The sequence below is a fragment of the Empidonax traillii genome, unplaced genomic scaffold (genome assembly GCF_003031625.1).
Source record: "Empidonax traillii isolate 1590-97213 ecotype Southwest subspecies unplaced genomic scaffold, ASM303162v1 scaffold1:size7828297, whole genome shotgun sequence".
Classification (NCBI taxonomy): Eukaryota; Metazoa; Chordata; class Aves; order Passeriformes; family Tyrannidae; genus Empidonax; species Empidonax traillii.
In genome coordinates this window covers 5,823,172-5,849,745 of record NW_020955194.1, presented here as the reverse complement: position 1 = coordinate 5,849,745, position 26,574 = coordinate 5,823,172, and the positions used below count along the sequence as shown (strand labels likewise).

Sequence of the window (26,574 nt, the reverse complement as noted above, 5' to 3'; positions counted from 1 at the left end):
GCAATATGTTGTCTACACACAAAGGCAGAATAATTTACGTTCTGTATTAGCTTTGCTTTCTAGCTCCTTTCTCTCAGTATTTTTAATACAAACCACATGTGGTCTGCATCTCATTATAGAGAATCAAATAACCTCAAATTATGGCCTAGTATTGCATCAACACGTGATGCAAAATAAGTTAAAAACAGCCTATCCAGTTATCTCAGTGAACCTTAAGAGTAAATAGTATGAAGACATTCATAGACATTAGAATGCCATAAAGAGCACTAAAGGTAAACATTACTGAAAAATTGTTCCTCAAAAGTCTTTCAAAACCAGACTTGGCTTCCCTCAATTATGTTAAATTACCCTACAACATAAGGAGTTAGACTGATTTAAGTGGCACTTATGCAGTGAATGACTCTAATGATAAATCTATAAAATACACCATCAGAAGGGGTGTGCATTTTGCACAGGGAAACACAGAGAACGATGCAAGTGCCACAGTGTGACAGAAGATGCATACATCGAGTTCATGACATAACAGTTGACTTCCCCATTTCACCAGTTTTAATACCATTGGAACACAACTGACATTACTGTAGAGAATACTGATTAACAGTTTAGTGTTGAGCAATACAAAGAAAAAGAAGAGAGCTCATGTTTGGTTTTGTCCCACAGAGTTATGTATGTGCTTACCCTGAACTTTTCAGTTAGTAGTTGAGTTTAGAGAACAAACAACATGGTTTAAAAATAGACATTTGTTGTTGCAAGGTAAAAACCTCACAGACTGAAGAGATATGTATACCATTGTGTGAACACTTCACTTGTAAACAGTTATTTTACTGCTGCTTTCATGGCCATGACTCTGTGGCTTATATTTGGGATGATAAGCTTGGTTCCTCTAGTGTTGCTGGGTTTCCAGGAGGAGAGAGCACCTCTAAGCTAGTGTCACCAATATTACATTGCATATAAATACAAATATACATTTGTATATATTTAGAGATAGTGTAATAAATAATATTTAATAACAGTAATATAAAATAAAAATTAAAACACAAAATAAATCTATGTATATACATATATAAAATAAAAACCACTGGTAGAATACATGTAGACCAACAGATGCAAAGATCAGTTTGCACACTACAATGCACTTTATTGCAGTTCCTGCATGAAATCAAGTGAAGTTTATATTATTTGTACGACAATAGGACCAGGGTTTTGATTGAAAAATTTCACTGCTTAGGCAAAGCACACAGGCCTAAGCTTATCAAGCACTTTTTTAAAAACATATATTTTAGTATCTGGCTGATTTCAGCCCTGTTATTTACACCTGCAGTGTTGACTGGAAAGCACTGGTCTCACTCGCATACTGACATAAATGATTAGGTAACTCACACAAACATTATACCTATACTAAGGTGAAACAGAAGATCCTTCATAATTAGTCAACATGCTTTTTTTTGACTGTAAGTTATTTTACACACCAGAAAGGCTATGGCACAGAAGCAAGTCACAAAAAAAAAAAAAATCAAATCATAGAAATAAATATGGAAGTAAAGAAGAAAACTTATCTTTGGTCTCCTCTCTAATCAATGTCTTTATTAATTGTTTTTTGTGCTGCAAGGATAATGATCTTTCCAGTGTGATCCTAATTTTCCAATGTACAAAATACAGTACTTCTTGCTCCATGTTTAAATTTGACCTTCTGTATTCTATTATCATTAAGACTGAATTTTTACTGGTATTTTTATTAGTTGGAGAAATCAAAACATAATCAACAGTGAGAACATAAAGAACATGCTAGTCAATGAATAGTTACCTAATTAATACCCATAAACTTACAATTAAAACTGTAGAAAGAAAAAAAATATTCATAGAAAGAATTGGCATACAATACTCTACAGTTAAGAAGTCAGTGATTATAAGGCTTCTTTAAGCAATAGTTTATCACAGACAACCACTTCATCAGTCAAAACACATGATTTTAGAGCTAGGCTTTTGTTTCAGAGTAAGTGAAATTCAGTGTGAGTTCTTATATTTTTCCAACAACTGTTTAAACAGAATTACTGAGTAGTAATAATTTCTATATTTTCTACAGTACTTGGCTTCTGTAGAAGAAGACATTTAGAATTTTTCCTGGATTGCAATTTTCATCAGTATGACTGAAATGTTTTAGAGAAATATTTATATTTCTAATAATTGATTGGTATAGTAGAAGACTGATTAACTTTTTTCTATTTTTTTTTCCTTCTGCATAAAGGCCACTATACATATAACAGGTTTATATCAGAAAAATTTAGGTAACTATATTGTTGATAATTTAAAAACAAACATACATGGTGAGTAGTAGAGTATTGCTACCACAAGGAGACATGTCTGAACCCATTAAACTGCTCAGGATGTAAATGAGTTCACAGTGTGAACAGCAACAGGACAACCAGCCCCAAATTATCTTCATTATAATTGCCCTTATGCAAGAAAGAATTCCAATGGTTTGTTATACTGTAGGTGGTAGATTGGATTTTAAATGATCCATACAGTCTTGTCAGAAAATATTTTTAAATGCCTTGGAAAATTAGTAAGTACTCTAGAAGACACACGCCACAGACATCTTAACCAGACATATATTAAAAGTCTAGAGAACGCAGAGTGGCCATAATCAGTCAGATGAAAAGCTCATCTTGCCCAGTCCCTTGTCTGATAAGAGCCAATACAATTGCTTAGGGAAGAAGGTAAAAGGAAGCACCAGCATCCCTGCTACTTGCTGTTCTCTTCCAGCCCAGCAATTTAACTCTCAGAGATTATGGAGCCAGAAGCTGTATTTTTATATCAAACAGACCTCGATGGGATCTTTTTCCATGGAATTATATACTTTGTTTTTGGATTAACATATGAATTTACTATCCAAAATACCCTAAGGTAAGCTCAGTATTTAGGTTAAAGAACCATCTCCTTTTTGATTTTTTTAAACCTATCACTAGAGGCCCACCTGAGATGTCCCTAATTCTTAGCTCATAAGGGACAACACCCAAAGTCCATTTCTAGTGGACTTTGTGCCTTTGCAATATCTACAAACCCTCCATTTTATTTTTTCCTTCTTCTTGTTAAAGATACAAAGACCAGGATATATTTAATTACATGTGGATATCTATAAGGTATATAGGTATATATGAGGATATCTGAGCAAGTTGCCACATGGTCCCTTTATTTTCAATAGCTAATCAAAACCAGCAATTGAACATTATGTAAGGTTTCACTATACGATGGCATGAATCACATTGTGAATTGTAACAGAAATGAGTAGATTCTCATTGACTATACTGTGAGCTTAAGCAACTAACTCACATGCTGACAGCTACCTGACGGATGAGAAATTACATAAGATGAGCCCCACTCCTACGCCATTTATTCTCTCCTTGGTTACTTTTTAGCTAATCTGCTATAATCTTTTTTATATTTGGGATCCACAACATTTCCTACTATATACATCATATAGGTATAACAGGGGCTTGCACTATGGCATCGTGATATTTTCTGCTTTCTCAGTAATTCTTAGCATTTAATTTGGCTCTATGAACAGTCCTGAGTATTGATGCGATGTTTTCAGAGGACTGTCTGTTATGATTATTCCAAGACCTCTTTCATGAGTGCTAAAGGAATGTTTGAAAGGCCTAAAGAGCTCATTACTGTGCACATAATTTTGGGATAGCTTTTTCCACATGTTTTGCTTGAGATTTATCAGCACTTTATTTCATCTGCCATCACTTTGCTGACAGTCAGTACTGTGAAGTTTTTTATAGTTGTTTGCAATCTGTCCTCACCTTAAGTACTTTGAATAGGTTTCTATCATCAAAATGTGCCAATGCATTAATAATTTTCCTTTCCAGCTCATTTATGTTACATGCTGCACAGAGTAGACCTTCTGGAGCACCATCTCCTTCTGGGAAAACCGACTCGTGCTTTTTATTTTCCATTTTTTATAGGAAATTACCAGATAGTTTCTTATTTATCGATATGAAGACCATCATCTCTATTATCTCACTAGAACTTAGTTTCTTTGCTGGAAGACTTTCTTAAAATCCTTGGGGAATGCCAAATGGCCTATATCCCCTTAGCAGTATGTTAATGTTTCCTTCAAGGTACACTAGGAGACGTAAGGCACTTTTACAGAATGAGCTCTAATCTCTTTTTGTAGTATATTCTTCCCAGATTTCCTGGTCTGTAGGTCCACAGGCCTGACTAGATACACTATTTAAAAATTATCCCCATGTTTCTCCTGTTCCATTTCTCATAAAAACCTAATTTTAAATAAGAAAATGCTGTTAATAGGTACAGGTATTTTACACTTCCATTAGAACACTTGGCCAAATACTCATCTGCCTCTGTTGATTGCTGCTCTTAATTATGACACTTTGTTCTTTGTATTTTGCTCCAAATATCTTTATTATTTTCTTTAACCACCCTATCTCTCTAGGCTTTATAAGTCCATTTTGATGGTTGGTTCTTAGTGTCCAGAGTCTTCATAGAATTTGTCCTTCTGGTTCCTTTCTATAAGGCTTCCTCATTTGTGTGTAACTTTCTTTCTGAAAACTGAACATTGCTGTGGTGGATTTTTTGGGTTATTTTTTGTCCCTGCAGAGATGCTGACCTTTAGTTCATAATGATCTCCATTATGATAGAAATGCTTTGAACTTGCAGTGCTCTGTACCAAGCAAAATCTCTTCCCTACTGGTTATCCTCTTGGAGTTTCTTAACATTATGTATTTTCTATTTAGTGCTGGAACTTCAATTCTAAAGGGATTTTAGGCTAGTGTCTGTAATTACAGACCAATTTCTAACATATTTTAGCAGATGCAGGTTAAGCCCCTCAGATTTATTTGCAAGTCCTTTTCTGCATATTTTCCATTAAATTTGCTTGTGCTTAGGATATTCTATACCCAGGTAGTAAAAGCCACCAGATAGCCCTCACCTCTTTCCAGAATACCAACTCTACTAATGAAAATCTGATGATTGATTTTTTTTTTTCAGATGTCTTTTTTTCCATATTTCACATACCATGCTGGTGGATTTATCCTATTTTTTATTTAGGAAACCCTAATACACCCTGACTTCCTCTTTGGAAGGCTGTTCAATGTTCAGAAGAGAGATAAAATTAAAAAAATCTGTCTTTTTTTTTTTTTTTTTTTAAGGAATCACCAAAAGGAAATGGCTTTTGTCAATGCCATGAAAAGATTTGGGTTTTCATTTTAGATTCATAAATCAGTTCCATAAAATCTGAAAGGAAATTCATGACATTTGAGTAGAAGAGTAAGAAAAAGCAAACAAGCTTATTTTAATAACAATAGAGATATTTTATACTTTGCTAGCTTCAGGGAGTTTCCGATGCAAAATTCATAATAAAGTTCAGGAAGGAACATTGACTAAAATGCACATTTTCCACTTCTTAACCCCCCTCTCCCTCAACAACATGTGCAACAGCTTGCTAACAAGTCAAACACAGAGTTCAGGAATCCAACCAAGATTGAATCAAGAGCCTATGACTTCCAACTCACTGATTTTAATGGAATACTGTGACTAAATCCCACTATGTCATTTGGAAAATACAGCCTGAAGAGGAAGTGTATTCTCAGAAAACACCTATTCCTTATGCACACAAAAAAATTAAAATATAGGCCGGTTTTTATTTATTGTTTGCTACTGTAAAATGTCAGTGGGTCATTAAAATTGCTTTTTTTTTAATTTTACTTATTTATTCCTACTGATCTCAATACCTATCATTTACATTTAGATGTAGTCCACAGCAGACAACCTCAGTGCCTTGTCAGAACAAATAGCAATTATGCAGCTTTATTGAGAGTATGTAATCATTGTTGCTTAGCATTCACCACACTGACAAAAGGGAATTAACAGCATGCACATACAAAGTCATATATTTTTATGTACACCTCAGTAGTGTACTGAGATTGTGTTGAGCTGTATTTATCTTAAAAAATGTTTTAATAAAAAGACACCATCTAGTAATTATTCACTTGCAATTGCTCTGCATTTGTTCAATCACAAAATTAAAACAAGGAATTAAGCTTTTCAATTATGATTTAAAACACAGTCAGTATTTCTATTGGCTCCTACTTATGTGAAAATATTTCTGAAGTGAAAAGTAGCTTGGAAGCATATTAATTTTTTTGATGTTGTTTTGTCCCTCATGTGCCTTATCAACACTTGGACTTATGTTTACAAGTTTAGAAAAATCTCTGTGAGACCATGTACGAACAATTACACTACCACTATAATGGAATATTGTTTCACACCTATATTGTTCTCAATCATCCTGAACACATAAAGACTCCTTAATGTTGCCCCTACCCATGGGAGAAGTGACCATGAACCTCACAGAACACATACTGCAATACCCTTCTCTTGCTGGAAAGAGAAGTTAAAGGAGACTTTACAGTTAATTTCCCCAATCTGTTAAATAATTTAAATGTCCAACACTAGCTTCTGGAAATTAGTCTCTATTTGGTTATAGATGAAACAGGCATAAATTCTGCCTAAGATGTTAAAGGTAATTTGGCATAATCTCAAACTTTTTTTCCCCTCGTATTTTATGGACTAGGAATTATAGCTTCACCAGCCTTTGATTTGAACACTATGTAGGTTTGTTTAGAGCACAACACTGGGAGTTAAAATTGATCCCAAAGTTAGTTTCTCCCAAAGGTTGTAAATCCAAGACTTTGTTAAATAGTTTCCTCTTTCACTAATATTCATTTTCACAAGTCTAAACCCAAGGAATTTAAAACATTTTTTACTGGTCCTTTAAAAAGGAAGGAAAAAAATTCAAATAATTTGAAAATCATGACAAGTCATCTCTAGTTTTCCAGCAATGGTATTTCCTCTTTAGGCAGTTCAAATCTAGATTTTAGACAGGACTAAACATTATAGCAGCTCTATTTAAAAATTAAATGTTTTTCACTTCCTAATAAACTTGCCAAGAACATGCAAACTTGGACATGTACAAAAACTGAAGGCTAGAACACAAATTTCTTACTGTTATTAGTGATTAAATGCATAAGTGTTTCTAAATATTTTTTGTATGTCTACTGAAAATCATTGCAAAGGTATGCACTAAAAAGAATGTTTTCACTTTCACAAAACTCTAAACTGTCCTGGAAAATATGGTGTAAAAATAAAAAAAAAAAAATCTAAGTAGAATCATAGAATCATAGAATTAACTGGGTTGGAAGAGACCTCTGAGATCATCAAGTCCAACCCTTGATCCAATCCCACTGTGATTACTAGATCATGGCACTCAGTGCCACATCCAGCCTCGTCTTAAACATCTCCAGGGACGGTGAATCCACCACCTCTCTGGGCAGGCCATTCCAATGCCTGATCACTCTCTAAAGAACTTCTTTCTGATATCCAACCTTAACCTCCTCTGGCAGAGCTGAAGCCCATGCCCTCTTGTCCTACTGCTGATTGCCTGGGAGAAGAGACTGACCCCCACCTGGCTACAACCTCCTCTCAGGTAGTTGCAGAGAGTGATAAGGTCACCCCTGAGCCTCCTCTTCTCCAGACTAAACAACCCCAGCTCCCTCAGCCTCTCCTCATAGGACTTGTGCTCCAGTCCCTTCATCAGCCTCGTTGCTCTTCTCTGGACCCGCTCCAGCACCTCAATATCCTTCCTGAACTGAGGGGCCCAGAGCTGAACACAATACTCAAGGTGTGGCCGCACCAGTGCTGAGTACAGGGGAAGGATCACTTCCCTGCTCCTGCTGGCCACACTGTTCTTGATGCAGGCCAGGATGCCATTGGCCTTCTTGGCCACCTGGGCACACTGCTGGCTCATGTTCAGCCTCCTGTCGATCAGCACCCCCAGGTCCCTTTCTGCCTGGCTGCTCTCCAGCCACTCTGTGCCCAGCCTGTAGCTCTCCAGGGGGTTGTTGTGGCCAAAGTGCAGGACCCGGCACTTGGCCTTGTTGAAAAGACTAATGAGTAATTAGATAATTGGTTTGTCATCAATCTCCCAGTTTTGTGGGTGGGTGATATGACTTTATTTATTGATGATTTTTTTAGAGAGGTTATAGCCTAGGAAAATGTAATCAGTTATTATAGCATGTCATTTCATTTGAACATACTAATAAGCTTAATTTTCTCCAAAAAGAAGTAATAAGTCAAATACCAGATCTAGAACTTCTTAAAACAGGGTTAATAGTGCTGTTGCAGAAACACAGAATCACACGCTGGCTGAAGCCTAAAGGCACCTCTTCAGATCATCCAGCCCAGCCCCTCTGCTCAGAGCAAGGCTGGTGAAATGCAGGTTGCCCAGGACTATGTCCAGTTAGGTTTTGAATATTTTCAAGGATGGAGACTCCACTGCTTCTCTAAGCAACCTGTGCCAGTGTTTGAACACCACGTGTTCATATTTACATGGAATTTCACAGGGTTTAATTTGTGCCCATTCTGTCAGTGGACAGTACTGAAAAGAGTCCAGCTTTTTCTTCTTCATTCCCTTCTATCAGGAATTTATACACATTGCTAAGATCCTTAGCTTCCTTGAGCCTCAAGGCTGAGCTGTCCCAGTTCCCTGAGCCTCTCCTCACAGAAAAGATGCGTCAGTCCGGTAACCACATTTGTGGACCTGCACTGGGCTTCTTCCAGTGAAGTTCACATATCTCTTGCACCAAGGAGCCCAGAACTGGACCCAGCACTCCAGATTTGGCCTCACCAGGGCTGAGCAGAGAGGAAGGATCCCCTCCCTCAACCTGCTGGCAGTGTTCTGCCTAATGCACCCCAGGGTGCTGTTGGCCTTCTTTGCCATGAGGGTGTGTTTCTGGCTTACAGTCAACTTTTTGTCTACCAGGACCCCAAGGCTCTTCTCTGTAGAAGTTCTGCCTAGCCAATTGCTCTTAAGTGTGTACTGCAACCTGGAGTTCATTCTTCCAGGACACAGGACGTGGCCTTTCTCCTTGTTGAACTTCATGAGATTCCTTTCAGTGTAACTTTTCATGCTGTCAAGGTTGCTTTGAATGGCAACACAACCATCCGGTGTATTAGCTGTTCCACTTTTGCATCAACTATGAAATTACTGAGGGTGAGTTTTGTTCCAGGGAACAGATAATTAATGCAGATATTAAAGTATATTCACCCAGTATCAACCACTGTGATACCCCACTTATGACTCGCCTCCAATAGAACTTTCTTGTCCTTCATGTGCCTGGAGATGTTTTCAAAGATTAGTTGTTCCATCACCTTGCCAGGGATTGAGGTGAGGCTGAGTGACCTGTAGGTCCCTGTGCCCTTCTTCCTGTCCTTGAAGATAAGAGTGACACTTGTTCTCTTCCAGGATACAAAAATCTCTGCTGCTGCCATGACTTTCTAAGACAACTGATAGTTGCCTCTCAGTGACATTTTTCAACTCAGTCAGCCCTCGTGGATGCATCCCATCAGGACTTTGGTATGACCAGAATTATGAGCACGAAAAGTCCATCCCCGTATATGTTCCACTGTGGATATTTCTGACACTTAATATGAAGCAGATTTCAAGAAAAGGCCAACTGTGCCTACAGAGAAAAAAGTCTGTCTCCGTGGTCTGTGAGCAGCACTTATATAAGGCAGTGGCCTCATGCCAGCCTGACATTTTCTTGAAGAATTCCCTCATATAGAAGAGACTCCCGCTAGCACTGGCTTATGTTAAACCTCAGTTCTCATAACCAGTGAAAGAGACAGAAAAGAACATCTGGCACCATGAAGAAAATATGAGATGACTTAGGAAGAAAAGTTCTCCTGTGTCAGATGAATTTCTGTTGTTGGGAGTTTTTATACCAGCAGCAGCTGCAGCTAAATCAGAGCAGGACCCATTTGCACAGCAAGGTGAGTGGTTGCCCTACACCTGGGCCACAGCAGGTTCCCAGCACTGACGTTTCTGTACCTCAGATCACTTAGTATCCAACCGCTGAACTGTTTGTGGGCCAGAGCATATCTTCTGGTTTTATATTTAAAACTGTACGAGGTTGAACTGTCCCAGAACAGCTCAACAGTCTCCACCTTTTTCATTCAAACTGAGTCAGTTTTTTCTCTGGTGGGTTTAGTGTATTCTGATTCAAATTTCATTGAAACCCGGGATTGTCAGCTGTTGGTTCAATATGCTGCACTTAGCTTCCCTTCAAACTCACCCTGTATTTTTATTTGATTCTAGTGCTCCTGGGGACAGGCGGTGTTGAAACAAAATGGATTTCAGCTGATTTGATTTTCCATCCTATATATTTTTATAAACGTAGAAATGACCAAGCAAGAGTGCAGTAGAGTAGAATATAAATCCTCTTCTGGGATAAAAATAGTTCAAACAGAAAACATCAGGGGAGAAGGAAAATCAAATTCCCTTTAAGTCTTATCCCATTCTGAATTCTGTATTTCTGAATCAGTAAAATGTTACATTTTTCAAATGTTATTTTCTACAATTTAGAAGACTAACTCAGTATTTCCTTAAAAATAAGGATATTAAAATTTGAATAGAAAAAACAAAAAATGAACTGTCAGGTATTAATTTTCTTCATTTCTGAACAATCAAAGGAAAGAGTTTAGATTTTAAAAAAATGTTTATCTAGTTGAAAATAGCTATTTATTAGGATGTATAATTTAATAACCAGAAACACGTTAATAAATAGGTGCACTTATCCTGAAACACATATCACTTGGTTACTATAATTTTTAATCTATCTATCTATCTATCTATCTATCTATCTATCTATCTATCTATCTATCTATCTATCTAAAATCATCAGCTGATATGCAGTTTTATGATCCCTGAACAGATGCAACATATGCTACTGCCTTTCTATTTATTCTGAAATTATGTTCTAATCTATGGAAGGGGAAATGCAAATGAGCAAATTTAGCTTGTAATTCTCTACAAGAACATGTGGTTAGAGTTGTTCTGCACCACCACCCCATGTCATGACAGAACCACACCAATTTTTCCATATAATCAAAGCCAGTTACTCATTTACTTTGCAACCAAGAAGTAATGAAGTGCCTAGGAACTGTATGTAACTTGAAGGATTCTAAAGTGTAATCTGAAAGTCTAGCACCCACTACACAAAGGACAGAGAAAATATAAAGGAATTTTTGCACAGGAAATTTTTCCTTTAGTATGGTTTCATTCAGCATAACTAAAGCCAAAAGCACTTAAAAAGATTGCATAGGCTTGGGTTGCAGCCTCAGTCAAAACTGGTTTTAAACCATAAATAACTGTAATTTTTTAAAATAAAAAATTAACTGTAGTCAGTTAATTTTTGAACAATGCATATTAGATATATACAAATATAGAAGGTTGAATAATGACCTGTGCTCATTAACAAAAGCTCTTTCACATAATAGAGACTCACAGACATTCTCCCTGTCCTCAGAAAGTAGTTGCTACAAAGTAAACCTCTACTGCGCTGTAAATGAGCATGGCATTTTAAAGGCAAATGTAGAGAAAGCTGTTTAAACCATAAATATTGCAACAGCTGCATCATAATATTGCAAAACACCTCAAGCATCCAGACATCAGCAGGCAGATCCTGTAGCTCAGAAGGAAAAAATATTCTTTACATGGCCATACAAAAGCTTAGGTAGACCCTACTGAGACCCAGATTGTATTCTGACACTCAACCAATATTAAACAATTCAAATAAGAAGCTTCAGAAACTCTTTGTCTTTTCTAACAAAAAGAGTATAGAGATCTTTATTTTAATTTTAAAAGAAACCTTTATTTTCTAGTCTCAGGGCTTTAAATTTGCCCTGTAAGTACTTCATAATGTTTAGCCTCACGAAGTTGATAATTACTACCTCTAGCAAGGGGAAAAAAGTTTTTCATAGACTCTAAGGCCAAAAGGAGTTATTACAGTCCATCCAGTCTCTAACATCCCTAGGAATGCAGTTCAGATGGACTGTTCAACTGTTTTGCTGGAAGCTCTGTGTTCCAACTCTTGAATTAATATTGAAATTTCCATCTCCGCCTTTTCACCACCACTGTATGATGTGTGCAGAGTGGATGTTGATGAAATCCCAAGTCAACAAAGAACCATAGAATGGTTTGGGTTAGATGGGACCTTAAAGACCATCCAGTTCCAAACCCCCTGCCATGGGCAGGGACAACTTCCAAGAGCACCATCCAACTTGGCCTTTAATACTTCCAGGGATATGGTATCCACCACTTCTCTGGGCAAACTGTTCCAGTGTCTCAGCACCCTCATAGTCAAGAATTTCTTCCTAATATCTAATCCCTCTTGTCCTGTCACTATCTGCTCCTGTAAAAAGTCCCTCTCCATGTTTCTTGCTGGCTCCCTTCAGAAACTGTAAGGCTGAAATTAGGTGACCCTGAAACCTTCTCTTTTCTGGGCTGAACAATCCCAATTCTCTCAGCCTTTCCTCTGTGCTGAGGGTGGTGATTAGAGGGATGGAGCTCCTCGATCCCTCGAATCATCTTGGTGACCTCCTGTGGACTCGCTCCAACAGGTCCATGTCCTTCCTGTGCTGGGGACCCTAGAGCTGGACACATTAGTGCAGGTGGGGTCTCACCAGAGCAGAGTAGAGGGGCAGAATCCTCTCTCTTAACCTACTGCCCACGCTGCTTTGGATGCAGCCCAGGACATGTTTGGATTTGTGGACTGTGAGTGCACATGGCTGGCTCATGTCCAGCCTCTCATCCACCAGCACCCCCAAATCCTTCTCAGCAGGGCTGCTCCTGATCTGTTCATCCCCCAGCCTGGACTGATAGCAGGGGTTTCCCAGACCCAAGTACAGCACCTTGCACTTGGTGTTGTTACCTCACATGAGATTCCCATGGGCCCACTTCTTAAGGTGTAAATTTTTAGACATCTTACATATGATAAGGACATCTTCCAGCAATGCCAAACAAGGGGATTCAGTTCTAATAGTAGATTTTAGCAAACCACAAGTGAGAATTATTTACATTTTAAGCTAATGTTGGAAAAAAGAATATTAAAATAAAATGCTGAAAAGGAAACAGCAAAATAAAACTTAAAAAATTAAACAGGTCTAGGGTTTTTTTTAACAGCACAAGACACAGGTTGGAAAAATGCCACAAGTAGTGCCCACCTTTGCAGGCACTAAGGCTGAAGTCCTTCTGGGTGGCTGGCAGGCTGCCCTGCCATGTCTCGAGGGAGAGGAGGCCATGGCTCTTGGAAATGAGCAGCTGTGGCTCCTGCTGAGACCAATGAAAACTGTCATTCTTAATCCTCTGAATAATTGAACCCAAATAAAATAAAACAATTTGCAGGTAAAACATAACGAGAATAAGAATAATTTGAGTGGCATTGCTGTCTGGACAAATTAGTTTCACCGATTCAATTGCCCTATTTGTAAACTGAGGATAATACTTTTATTGCAGTCTCAGAAAGATGAGATTAACTCATACAATCTGGAACATGAGAAGCACTACAAAAGTGCTAAGTAGCAATTACAAGGTTTTATTATGGGTTAATCTTGGACAAAAAATTGAAATAAAACTCCATTAGGATTTAAATGTATAAAGATTAAAATGAGAAAAGTGGAACGCAATGGGTCGCTGATAAACATTCGAGGCAATCTAACATTCATTGCACCCTCTACATCAAGCAGTCCCTAAATAATTACTGTGTACCAGCACAGGAGCTTGATAAATTGATTTTACTTTGCTCATTGATTTGCCCATATTATAGAAACATTATCATTACAGAATCTGCACACTTGATAGTTCCCAGGAATGTATTTTGTCAATGTTTTAAGAAAGGATTTCATTAGAAACACAATACTGGCAGATTTCTCTTAATGGAAAAAAAATTGCCTCATCACACAAACAAACAACATTAAAATTCATTTCTAGTACTCCTCCGTTTGCCATGCTGTCATGTCTCACTGAACATCCATGTCTCTGGTTATATATTCACTTCTGGTATGTCCTTTTCTTTTACAGAGAAATGTTTCAGCAGCAGACTATATATAGCAGATCAGATTTCTTTTGTAAATGCTCCTTAGATATACTTTTGCTCCCTTTAGCCACTCACCTCCCTGTGCCACACTCACTTAAAAAAGCCTGAATAAAATGGTCCCCTGGTAAGAAAAAACGTGTTATTTCATCATATATATTTTTTCCCCTTGGCTAAATATTTACATTTCCAGGTTATAAGAAAAAGAAGGCTTTTGAACAGAACTAAACTAGTTCAAGAGCATCTTTGATTTAATGTCATGTCTGGAAGTGTTAATACTTCATCACCAGACTAATATCTATGCATGCTGCATTTTTACAGCAAACTTAAAACAAAAAGCCATGCTGAATGCTAGAGTCCCTGCAATAACCATGCCACTTAGGTGCTTAAAACATTAATGTTTAATTCTACTTCTAAAAGCTCAATCCCATTCTTATTTCTGATGAACTGATAAAGAGCAATCTCTGACAAATGTTCTGGTCTGACCTCAATTCTGAACTTCAGAGGCATAAAAAGACAGACAAGTCTTTATACACGTATTAGTCAGTTCTCTCAGCAGGCTATCAGAAACCAAGATCAGAGATTGCCAATACTTAAAAAGTCAAATTCTGCCTACAGATGTGCATGTTGAACTCCCACTGAAATCAGCAGGGTGAGTTCATACAAGGAAAAATTTGGCTCTAAATGAAATCTGTTGATCTAATAATAGCATGTTCTACCAAACTGGGTTGGAGGTAGAAAAGATTTCCACTTTTACTGGTCACCTTTTTCTCTTCTTTAAAGTTCAGAAATTTTACTTCATTTGCTGTCAGGGAAAAGTTATATGTATTCTTTAGCCCAAAGGTCCTTAATCAAAGAGAAAATATCTAGTATGTTCTATTAATAATCATGTTAATACAGTTAACATAGAAATTGGGTTAAATCTGGTGCTGCTCTTTCCCAGTTGCTTCTTTTTCTGAAAAATGGTATATACAAAGCTGCTTCTCACACTAGTTGTTGTGATGGCCCAAAAAATTGGTTGAAGAATACTCATTTTTGTTTGTTCTTTGTTAGCAGAGCAATGTTATTGTTCCTGTATCACAGTTATGCTACTGTTTCCCAATAGGTAATATGGTCAAGAAGAGTCTTAATTTTAAAAGACAAATATTTTGTTTCTCTGCCTGCTCATCATTTTCTTCTTGTTATTATGTAAAAAAAAGATTTTTCATTCTCCGTTAAAATAGATAGCTCAATATAGACAAAAAAACTTATGCAGTTTAGTGTTCTGTGTAAAACATTCACTATAATTACGGTAGTAACGTCTAAATATGAGATCAAAAACTTATTGCAAAAGAAGTCAGCAAAGGGAACGATGGTTTGCTTCAGGAATTTAAAATGGGCTTAGATGTAGGTTAGTGACATAGTTACTGCCATGACAAACTTTCCAATCTTATCTGGCTAATTACATAACAACAATGTAAGGTAGATGAGACTTTTAGATTAAATTTGTGTTAGTAGCAAATACATGACTGTTACATGTTAAATAACCACTTGTGAATATATTTCTTTTTATGTGACAAAATAAATTGATTCATAAGCTGTTAAAATGAGATTAAGAGACCACAGGACACAACTGAGTAACTTTCATCTCCTACAAGTTAAGAAGCAGAGCAGAACTAAAATCAGCTGGTACTGCTACATGATGAAACACTCCATGGTTTTTAACTCAATTTCATATTTAAGGCAAACCTTAGGAAATTAAAGTTGCCCTCAACAGTGAAAATCAAACAGCCTTAACAAATTCGCTATTGTATAAAAATGCATTTAAAAAAAGTTAAAAAACAACACACCAGGTTGTTACTAGTAATGTACTGTGGTTAGCTGAAGTGTCATTGATGTATAACAACTCCCTGAAAGTGGACCAATTAACAAATTGAACAAACTTCAATTATTTTTTTCGTTATAGCAAACCTCACACATTTTTAAATTCATAACAATATTATATAAAATTAGGACATCTGTAGGATGGTGAAGTGTTACGGTGAATTTCAGTACAGTTTTGGTGTATTTGAAAATACAGTTTCTTATGCTCTTATATACTCTATCATTGTTTTAGTTTATATTAGCAATAAAACAGCTGATAAAGAGTTGATATTTTTTAAATTCTTGTTTTATAGACCATATTTATATTTAAAAGCTCAAAGTCCTCTAGTATTCCATTAAATCATCTCCTCCTTTCATAGAATCTTAGAACAATCTCTAAAGTACAAGTATTGTACACTTACAAAATCTGTTTATAAAGATCATCTCTAATTCTCTTAGGGACAATTTTTTTTTGTTTTTGGAAAAATGGAAAATTAATTAATAGGAAATGGTTGTTCTATATAAAACAGTTTTAAAAGTCACAGGGTCCACCACAAAACTTCTAAAGAAACTTACTAAAGGAAACAGGACAATTTAATTCAGATTAATTATACTCTTCGGTGGTAACAGCTGGCTTCAAATTAAACTGAAAAAATGTACATGCATTTTAAAGTAGTTTAAGAAAATAGCATAATTAACTATTGAATGATTCCATGGCAAAATGACATATGTATGAAATGGTAAACTTGAGAGGCATTTGTAACAGTAATTACTTTAGTTGTAGTCTGAAGAAAACAATAATACTTCCGTATTCTACACTGCGGGCAAATAGTTTGCTATTCAGCTATGAACCAATGGATGTTGTCATCTTTATAATTGTACAAGCAATTTAAAAACACTTAATCAAATCACAGTTTATAGTCTAAAATTCTGGACCTGGAATGCTTTATTATTTTTAGGGGTTTTAAAACTAAAAATAATAAGGAGTGCATCTATGGTGGGGAGTGATGCCTGCACATTATCAAAATGCATCCTAGCTTATGAATACTGAAACTGTTTAAACAACAGTTTAGGGCCACTTTCTCCTGTAGGCTTGCTGCTGAAAACTGCTAAATCGAATTTTTTTCTTCAAATTTCTGTAACAGCAGAGAAACCAATCAATGTTGCACATGGAAAAAAAAAAGATAGAAATTTGAAGCAAAAAAAAGAGTTGATCTTGGAATAATGTAGGAAACTTTCTAGGGCAATGTGAAAAAAATACAAAAGTAAGTTTGCTCAGTATACCAGACAGTATATTTACCAGTGTGTATACCAGTTAACTTACTTTCAAATAGCAGTAATTTGCTGTTTGTATAAATTCAGACCTCCATACTAAAAATAAACATTGTCTTTTGTTGTTGGTTTGGTTTTGTTTGCATTTTTTTTCTAAGTAACATAGAGTCTATAAGTAAAGAGGGAGAATTAAAAGATTTCAGAAGTTGATGTATGTGTAATGCCATTTTACTTTACAGTCTGGGCTCCACGAGCTCTGCTCCACGAGCATAATTCAGTGCCTTCCTTAATTTTATGTTAGCAAAAAACTAACAGGAGAATAGGCATTACTTTGCAGTCTGACCACAATTTGCTTTAACGTGGATCTAGTACTACTCTTGATATCTAGCTGTTCGGAAATTCTGGTTGTTCAGTACATCTTCCAGGTAATTATTTCTTGCATAGATTCTATTGATCTATTTAAAACTGATCTCTGTCACACATCTCCATTACTAGGAGGGGATGAATGTGGACTATTGCTTTTAGATGTCATTCATTAATTTTTCTGTATGTGACCCCTAATAATTCCTTATAAAAATAATTCTTTTTTTCGGGAAGGATAGGAAATTATCAGTTACCTAGGCATTTCAAATAATGTTCTGTCACAATCTCCATCATAGGCAACTGTCAGCACAGTTCACTCATAACAGCACTGTAAGAATTCAATTTTCTTAAATACCTCTTTTCAGCACAACAGTAGCAGAACAGTACCAAAATAAACTACAGAAGAATATAATAGGGCTTTAACTTAATTATTATTTAAATGATCTACCTATCCTCATTCATCATCCAGTAACTGAGGTTACTGATTTAGTATTAAGATGTTTGTAAGAATATGGGATTTTAACCTTGCCAATTCCATTTATTTACTTTCTATAGCCACATATGAACACAACTGAAATGTAGCCAGTTATCTTAAGGTGTTGCCTTACTTTTTGTCTCATTTTGAGAAAAGACAACTAGGGACAAAAGGATTGTCCTCAATCGCTACAGAAAGTCATTTTGGAGTAGATGATGTGTAGATCATTGATCAGTTGAATTCTGCTCCATGTCTAACTGCAAACTCTGCTCAGCTTACAAATAAGAAATAAGTTTCAGGTTGACATTTTCCAGTGAACATTTGTCAGCAACATACAATTGGCTACAACTGTCAGTGATGCCTGAGAAAGTCTGAAATAAACAGCTTATAATTCAAGCAAAAAATTGTAAATAGTCTCTGACAAAAAATTAAAAACATACTTGCAGACTTTGTGAATACCCGTGTTACATTAAATACATTAAAATCCATAATCTATATACAAAGTTCATTTAATCGCTTTACTTGTAACTGTAAAAGTGAATCTTCAAGAACAACCATCAACTCTTAAGAAGAAGACTAAGACTAATGAAAATTCTTTACAGGAAAATATAAGACTAATGTCACTAAATTCTGTTCTGCTTTTTACAGTTATCAATCACCATATTGAGTCAAGGTGTCCTCTTTATGTGACAGTGAAAGAGAACAAATTATCATATAGCAGAATGAAGTTAATTTAAAATATATCTACACAATTCAGCTTTTATTTGGCAGGTGCTCTTAAGACATGCACTTCTGCTTTGAACCAAAGAAACCACATACACTACTGTCTGGTCTTGATTATTTTTTTTTTTAAGGTAGTTTAAAAAGAAAAAATCAGAAAATACTTATATACCCCATGAAGTCTAGAGGCTCTGCTGTTCCCTTACAGTGTTGTGCATGACAGAAAGCTGAACCAGTTTTATGCCACTAGTGGTATGGTAGAACATCAATGGCATAAGAAAGTGCTTTTCATTGTGCTCTCGTAAATGTTGGGAACCACCTTTAGCAACAGAAAACCACACTGCTAAAACTGCCTTCCCAGTCACAAAATTCTGTGCACAGGATCCTAAAATAACAGCTATTAGTTTAAAAACATAATTTTTCAGTTTTATGATTTTAAATGCTTTACAATTTGTAAAGCATAAAAATCTAAAACTTCCTATGGGTACTAATTCCTATTAGTATTTCTCAGCAGGTGTCTACAGACAGACAACAAAATGGTGAGAAGGTATCAGCATGACATTTAATGAGTGTTGCTTGCTACTAGCATGACCATTATCATGGTTTTGGATGGCATGGAGCAAAGGAGAATCTGGGGAAGAAAGAGAGGAAAAGTGGTTCTACTGCCAGTTCCTGGAATAGGTTTTTGAATAAAATACCAAATGGATGAGGAAGCCATGATTCCAAATCAATTGCATACCAGGGAAAGCTTAATATAAAAGCTGAGTGGTGGTCTCATGAGACCCTAACAGTTCCAGGTATTCTGATGAAAAGGAGAAAATTTAATTAGTGACTGCAAGAGGAGAACATCATTGAATTTGCTGCAGAGAGGAGTAGAAATCATAGGCCATGTTCTAACAGGTGATCTGAGGTACAATCAAACTGATCAGGCAATGGATATGAGGAGACATATAAGAGATTTATCTGGGCTTGAACTGAATTTAAAACAGTTAAATGATGGTTTGGATTTTACTGGACACAAAGGTATTGTTGGGAGGGACAGAGAATGTGTGTTATTATGAGAATAAGTTATATTTCAGTCTGCAGATAAGATCACTCATATTAGAGAAGAAAAAAGGGAGAATAACAGATGACATTGGAGAAGTCTGAAGAATATTTTGATTATAGATCATCTGTAGTCAAGGTTGTATACTTTGGGGTAGATGTGTGAAACTATCTTGTCCCCACAACCAGAGATGAACATTAACACAGATCAAAGATCTGTAATAATAATAATCTATCATTTTTATTATAACTATTATAATTATTATTATTACTACATTATTAATAATAATCCATTAGTGATCAAAGATCCACTATTTTGTGTAAGTTCAATGTAATAGCATGACCTTGAGAGCTCCAGTAACTATAACTAAAGAGAACAGTGACAAATAGCACCAGGTTAAACATATTCCCTAGTAAGTTACTCATCAGCTTAGTTTTGGGAAAGCTACTGTGATCCCAATGAGGAGAAGAATTTGCAAGAAATGCAACCACATTTGACCAACATTTTGAAGATCTGTTCAGAAGGTGCTTGGGGTTCTTAGATGTATAGAGAGAAATAAGTAGGGTTCCTCACACTGTAATGTCATCAGTTATTGTAATATACATTATAAAAATCAGAGCAAGGATGAGACGTATAATATATCAATTCAATAATGTTTGGCTGAAAATATAATTTATAAGGAAAAAAACCTCATCGTTCACTTACAGCTTTTAACTGAAGGCTACATAACATGTGTCTTATTCAACAAATTTAACTTTTAATTGAAACATTTGCAAAGGAAAAGTATTTAATCTTTGAGTGAATCAATTAATAAGATTCATTATGTTATCTAGGATGGATTTTTTAAACTATAATAGGATTCAGAACTATAATTATGGATTCAACAGTTCTGGTCACAGTTTAGAATCAAGCAACTTGCTTTTCCTGTAATATCAGAGATTCAGTGTTTCTGTTCAGAATATCTTCCTCAAAATTTACAAAAAAACCTGCCTATGGCTGTAATAGCACTTTCTGAGAATTTATAAGTAGATCTCTTCTGTTCATTTATGAATTTAAATGAAGATAAACAATTTCTGCAGCTAACTGTTCAACAGCTAACAAGTATTTCATTTGTTCTTGTATAGTATTTGTACAGGATACTCATTAAACTTTCTGTGTGATTAAAACTCGAGGATTTCTATTTTAATAAACTCCATTTGATTTTTAAAGGCATTTTTTTTCTTGCCATTAGTCATTCTATTTCCCCTTCCTTAGATCCTAATGTTCTACTAGAGAAAATAACAGTTAGCTCAGGTCTCTTTCAAAATGACTGATGATTCCCATTTATGTGACTGGAACAGAGGCACTTTGTTCTTATCAAAATGGCAACTGCCTCTATTGTGCTCTAGCTGAAGGAATCCCATAGTATTTATCAAATCTGGCCACGGCAGTCAAGCTGAAAGAGGATAAGTCCACCTGAGTTTCTCAATAAGCAATGATTTTAGGAAACAACCCTTGAAAGAAGATAAGCATTAAGTTATAGAAAATAAGGACAGGTTTTCCAGGGTTTCTGCCTTTTTTTTTTTTTTTTAGACTATCTTTAGTTATAAAGCCTAATTATCAAAAAAGACAGATAGTAAATGAAAAACCCAATAAAACCATCACTTTAAATTATTTAATACATGCTCTACAAGTAAAACATAACAATGCAGTCATCATACTTTAAAAAATACAATAAAGAACAAAATTAATTTTATATACTTTTATCCTATGTTCCCCTAGCTATTGCATTTTGTTTTCTTTAACTGTTAACTCTGCATCTCTTGAATTAACAGTGAGTGTGTTGAGGATTTACACATTTACTTGCTTTTCCCCATGTCAGCAATAAACATTCTCAAAGCTCATTCAATTGTATTTTAATTGCTGAAGTTATAAAACTCTTTATATGTGCTTTTTCATACAAATCAATATGGCACAAAACTATCAATTTCTCATTCTAAAGGATCTGGGGATTCATGCAATGAACAGTTTTATATGCAGAAATACTGATATACTGACACATACCTTGACTTTTTCTAAGTGATCCTGCAGAGAGTCAATTAGCAGATCCCCCACTGGCTGCCAGGATCCCTTGAATGCTTCAGCCTGGCGTAGTTTCAGGTCCAGTTCATCCATTGCCTCTTGAAGGGCCTGCAGTCTTTCAAGAGCATCATCTATCTTCTTTTGCCAATCAGCAGACTGCAGATTTAGCTTATCCCATTCAGTTCTGACATCATCTGCTTGCCTTTGGAGAACTTTAGTGACATGGTGGGCTCTTTCCTCAGGTGACAGATCTAAATGTGAAAATCAAGAGGCTCTTAAGACATATTCTGTCTTAGAACTAAAACAATTGCCATCTGCATAAGTTCAAATCTCAGTAAGAAACTATTCATAACCCAATGCACCTGTGAAATTTGTTTTATTCTATATTCCTGTTTGCAAACCTCAAAAAAACTTTAAGTCTTGCCACCATAAAGATCAACAAAATATGCATTTAAGTACTTAAAGGCGTTTTGAAACATGCAAGATATAGCTAAAAGTTTATCAGCTGTGTCCTGATTCAGCACAATATTCCTGCACATAGATAAATATTAATCACTGTGAAGCTTTTGCTGCAATTGAGTGGATTTGTGAGCTCCTGTAGTCCTGAGACTACAAGGTGAATTTTAGCTTAAATTGCAGCTTTGAGACCTCAAAGGGGGCTATAGTTATAGACAGGTCCTGAAGGTTTAAAGGCAGTTTCAAAATCTGCTTATAAATATGCATGTCTATTTAGTACCACAGTGTTCAGAGGGATTGCTAAGGCTTGCTTTCATCTATATTTTTAGCTTAGTTTCTGAATACTGGCATTCAGCTTGGAGTGTAAAAGGAATGCTTTCAGAGCGGCTGGCAGAATTTATTTAATCATCGCTGATCATCACTGATCTTTCCAGCATTGTGTTATCACCCTGTTCTGTCTTCAGTTACCTCTTGGTTCTGGGCACATCTTCTCCAGTCCTTCCATGGGCTGCTCAGTGAGGAAGATTCGCACAGTCTCAAGTGCACTCCTGATAACAGGTTCCTTTGTTTTTATCTCCCTCTTGAAAGTCTAAGAAACAAATTTATTGTGAGTGGATCTATAATGAAATACCTCTTTTGCGTCGATTTAAGAACAAAATTTTCAACAAGAGCTTGCAGGGGTGTATGACAAGTAGCAACAAAAAAGATATAAAGAGATAATCAGCTTTTGCTTAACCTGAAATTACATTGTATTCAAAGGAATGAATGTACTGCCAGCACACCACATTTTTTTTTCCTTCAGCAACAGCTCCTTTTACTATTTTTTTTCTACTCCCTACTTTTAAAATGACCATTAATAAGTTTCTGAAGATTAATATTTGAAATTTTGGTAGGCTACTGAAAATGTACATATCTCAGTATTTATTTATTAATTAATTTACCTATTTTTATTAAAGAGAATGTAAGATTCCATTAATCTGAATCTAAATGTTCTCTGCATAAACCTGCAGATGAAACTCAGCCTGTGGCTTGCATGTTGCATTGGGACTTTTGCATGCTGTATTGAATTTATCTAAATGGTCCTTACTGCCATTTCATTTCAACATTTTCTTTTGTATTTATGAAACAATGTTCAATGAATACCATTTTCTAGTAGCATAGAGGTAAATTATGCTGATAATTATGGCACAGTGTAACACAAAACACAATACTACAAAAAGGAGAGTCATATGCCATGAGTAGAAAACAGATATTTTACTCCAGGGATCAGAAAATTTTTTTACAATCCTGGTATTATATAAGCTTCTAACATAATAAATTCACCAATTCAGTTAAATTAATTATTAAACCAAATTTGTATTTCTGTGCAAACTAATGAAGGATTATAAATTCAATATTAAAAAGTTCATTACACTTTGAATTATATTTGATATGTGACTCTCTGTACAGGCAATACCTACCAGAACTAATAATGAGAACACCTCAGTTTATAATATGAGCACTCATAGGTAAAAAGTTCTTAACACATTTCAGGAAAGTAAAGTTAGGGAAATGATTATATTATTCTATTATTAATATTTAAATACACTTTTTATTAAATGGTCAAGAACTGACCATAAGGCCTGTAACTGTGTTTGGGAGAACCCTTTAGCAAAGTCCACTTGGCTGAATGAAATAAAGTGAAAAATCTTCATTTAGTGCCAAAGACATTAATGGGACTAGAATCTTTTCACAGAATGTATCTGCTATCATAGGAGAATCTGCTGTTTGCTTAATAACTGTGATGAATGTTTTAAACAATCACGTTGACCTTTAAAAGTCAACGCTAATTTTCACAAATAAAGTAGCGTACTGAATATTAACAAGTAAACTACAATTGCTCTGCATAAAATCTAAGTGGGTTTACTACAGGGTTGAAACTTAGACATTTTAGGGTCTGTAATTCTTATAATTCATGCTTGACTCTTGCATGAAGTGCAACAGAAAGAGGAAACATAATAAACCTTTTTCATGCCTCCAAACGAGGAAAATATATTGCTTTAGTTAGCCTTTGTGTTCACCTCACATCATTCTATCCCACTAGAATGCTGTGGCAGGTCTGCAGCTCAAATAAGCCAGCAGGTAACACAACTTAAAAGCCAGCATGGTAGTCCCTGTGGACTGTCTGGACTGTCAGCTCTGCTCTCATCTGATAGTGCTAAAAGTAACATCAACAGTCAAATTCACTTAAACCAGTGTTTTTAAACACTAAATGGTATAACAGCCTAAAGATATAATGTGCTTTATAAACGTCTACAAAGACAAACTGTTTCTCAGAAACGACTGTGCCCAAAATCAGTCAAATAGGAGGCACATGGACTGAGGTCTGTCCTGCCAACACACACCAACAGTAGGAAGAAGTCATGGATGTTCCAGGGGAACACAGAAATACATTGAAGGACAGGACAGTTAAAAGCCAGAAATACCTCTGGGCTCTGCATTTGGGAGTGAGTCCTGCTGTAAATTGTGCTGCTGCTGAAGTCAGGTCACCCCTAGCTATGTACATGTGCACTCCACGAGAAGGACACAAAATACGTTCTTTCAGCTTGTCCTGCTTTTGTAGAAAACCACAGCAATCAAATACATGTAGTGGCATTATATTTCAAGGAGATGTTTAAAACCACCTTTCTGCTGTATCTCTTGTGCAACAGGAGAACATAATCAGGATGTGCACTGCGTTCCAAAAAGTATGTGAGCAAGAATCATTGTGTCTTTCTCAAAACAATAGCGGATGGGAGCTTTCTGATTTTGTATATTTTGTATTTAGCCACAACCAGAAAAAGTCTTTTTAACACTGAAAACCATGAGCCAGTGTGTTACATTTTTTCCCCCAGCTTTTCCATTTTGAATGTTGGAGCTAGTGGAGCCGATTATAGCCTGTAAATCCTGAGTTACAGAATAGTACACAGTGTGGTGTTGAGATCTATTTACAATTCTCATCTCCTTCCCTAGTTTTGATCTGCAAAATTCTACCGAGTGAGTTACAATATGTTTCAGCATGAGAGATTTGAAAAGGAGAGGATTAAAAAAACATGAGGCTGAAGCAGTATCACAGAACAGCATTAAAAATAATGAATGCTCATTTCATACTAACCCATTCGAAAAGGAGTTCTTACTCTATGAAGGTAAAGCTGCTTTTCTGATTAAAGTTTTGTTGTGAAATATGTACATGCTACCAATAAAAATCATAAGCAGCAATAAAGTACATTTTCTCTACTTTTGGAGGAAAAAAAAGAATGTATCTATCTAGAGGCCTGACAAATACATCTTTATAATAACCAGACCACCACTGAAAGCAGAATTAGCCTAAATTAATGTCTAATGTACAGGTAATGATTTCAGGCTAATTTCATTGAATTCCTTAACTTCTTCCACACTTTGTGGTGACTGTAGAGGAAATCGAATATGCATAATGTATGACCTGACAAAAAAGTAAGTAAACTACTTTATTTAACCATGTCTATTTGTCATCAACACTACAGCAGTAACGGCATTCTGTCCGCCGTTTTAATAATGCATATATTGATCAGCTTATCTCAGACCTCCACTACCTCTTCATGAGTGTCCTTAAATCTCTCTAAATGAAGAAGCAAAGATTGTTTAAATTGAAAAATGTGAATATAATGAGAAAAGAGTTACATTAGTAAAACTAACATTAATCTCTGTTATTAAAAAAAAAGATATTTTTTTCTTTCAATGAATCTTAATGCAAAACGTACAATTAGATTAATTCAAGATGTTTGCCAACCACAATGCTTTTTAAAAAAACACTGTTAAACTGTTAAAAGTAGATATCAACTGGGCCACTAGAAAACGTTAATGTGTTGAAGCAGGAATTGTACATCTTCGGCAGTGGTGTTATAGATTTCATGTGAAAGGGTTTCCATGGAATTGTTAATAACTACCTTCTATATTCATAAATGCTATTTATGCTGTTAATAAAATCACTATACAGAAAATGAGGCAAAGAATGAAAGATATAGCAGACTGTCTGCAGGATGTCTAAGTTACTTAAATGAGATTAATAGTATCAAGTACACAGTTGTTAATAAAATTTCAATAAAACAATACTATGATAGTAAAGCAAAGAAAACTGTAAGATAATTAAATAATGTTTTGATGAACAGGAGACAGAATTTTGTACTGATTGTTTTTCTTTCGTCTGTAAGAGATACTTGAAGATCAGACAGGATAAATTAATCTCAGTGATTCTGTCTTGTTCTTTTTTTCCACAGGGAATTAGAATACCTACAAATAGAAAGGCCTCACATCAAACTCCTGCAGTGCTACAGAATGGGAAAAGGAAAGAAGACATATTTCTAAAAGGAACTGAAATGTTCTAACTT

At 35.7% G+C, this 26,574-nt stretch overlaps 1 protein-coding gene across 10 annotated transcripts in view; it reads right to left on the bottom strand.

Moving 5' to 3' along the window:
- The window catches only part of DMD (dystrophin), a 996,724-nt gene that overhangs the window by 161,259 nt on the left and 808,891 nt on the right, over positions 1-26,574 (bottom strand). For all 10 annotated transcript variants that reach the window (XM_027888128.1, XM_027889056.1, XM_027888040.1 and 7 more), the window contains 2 exons: positions 22,658-22,778; positions 21,716-21,984 (listed from right to left, as the gene is read on the bottom strand). In XM_027888128.1, coding sequence (XP_027743929.1) covers positions 21,716-21,984; positions 22,658-22,778 — 390 coding nt within the window. The remainder of the gene's footprint in view (positions 1-21,715; positions 21,985-22,657; positions 22,779-26,574) is intronic.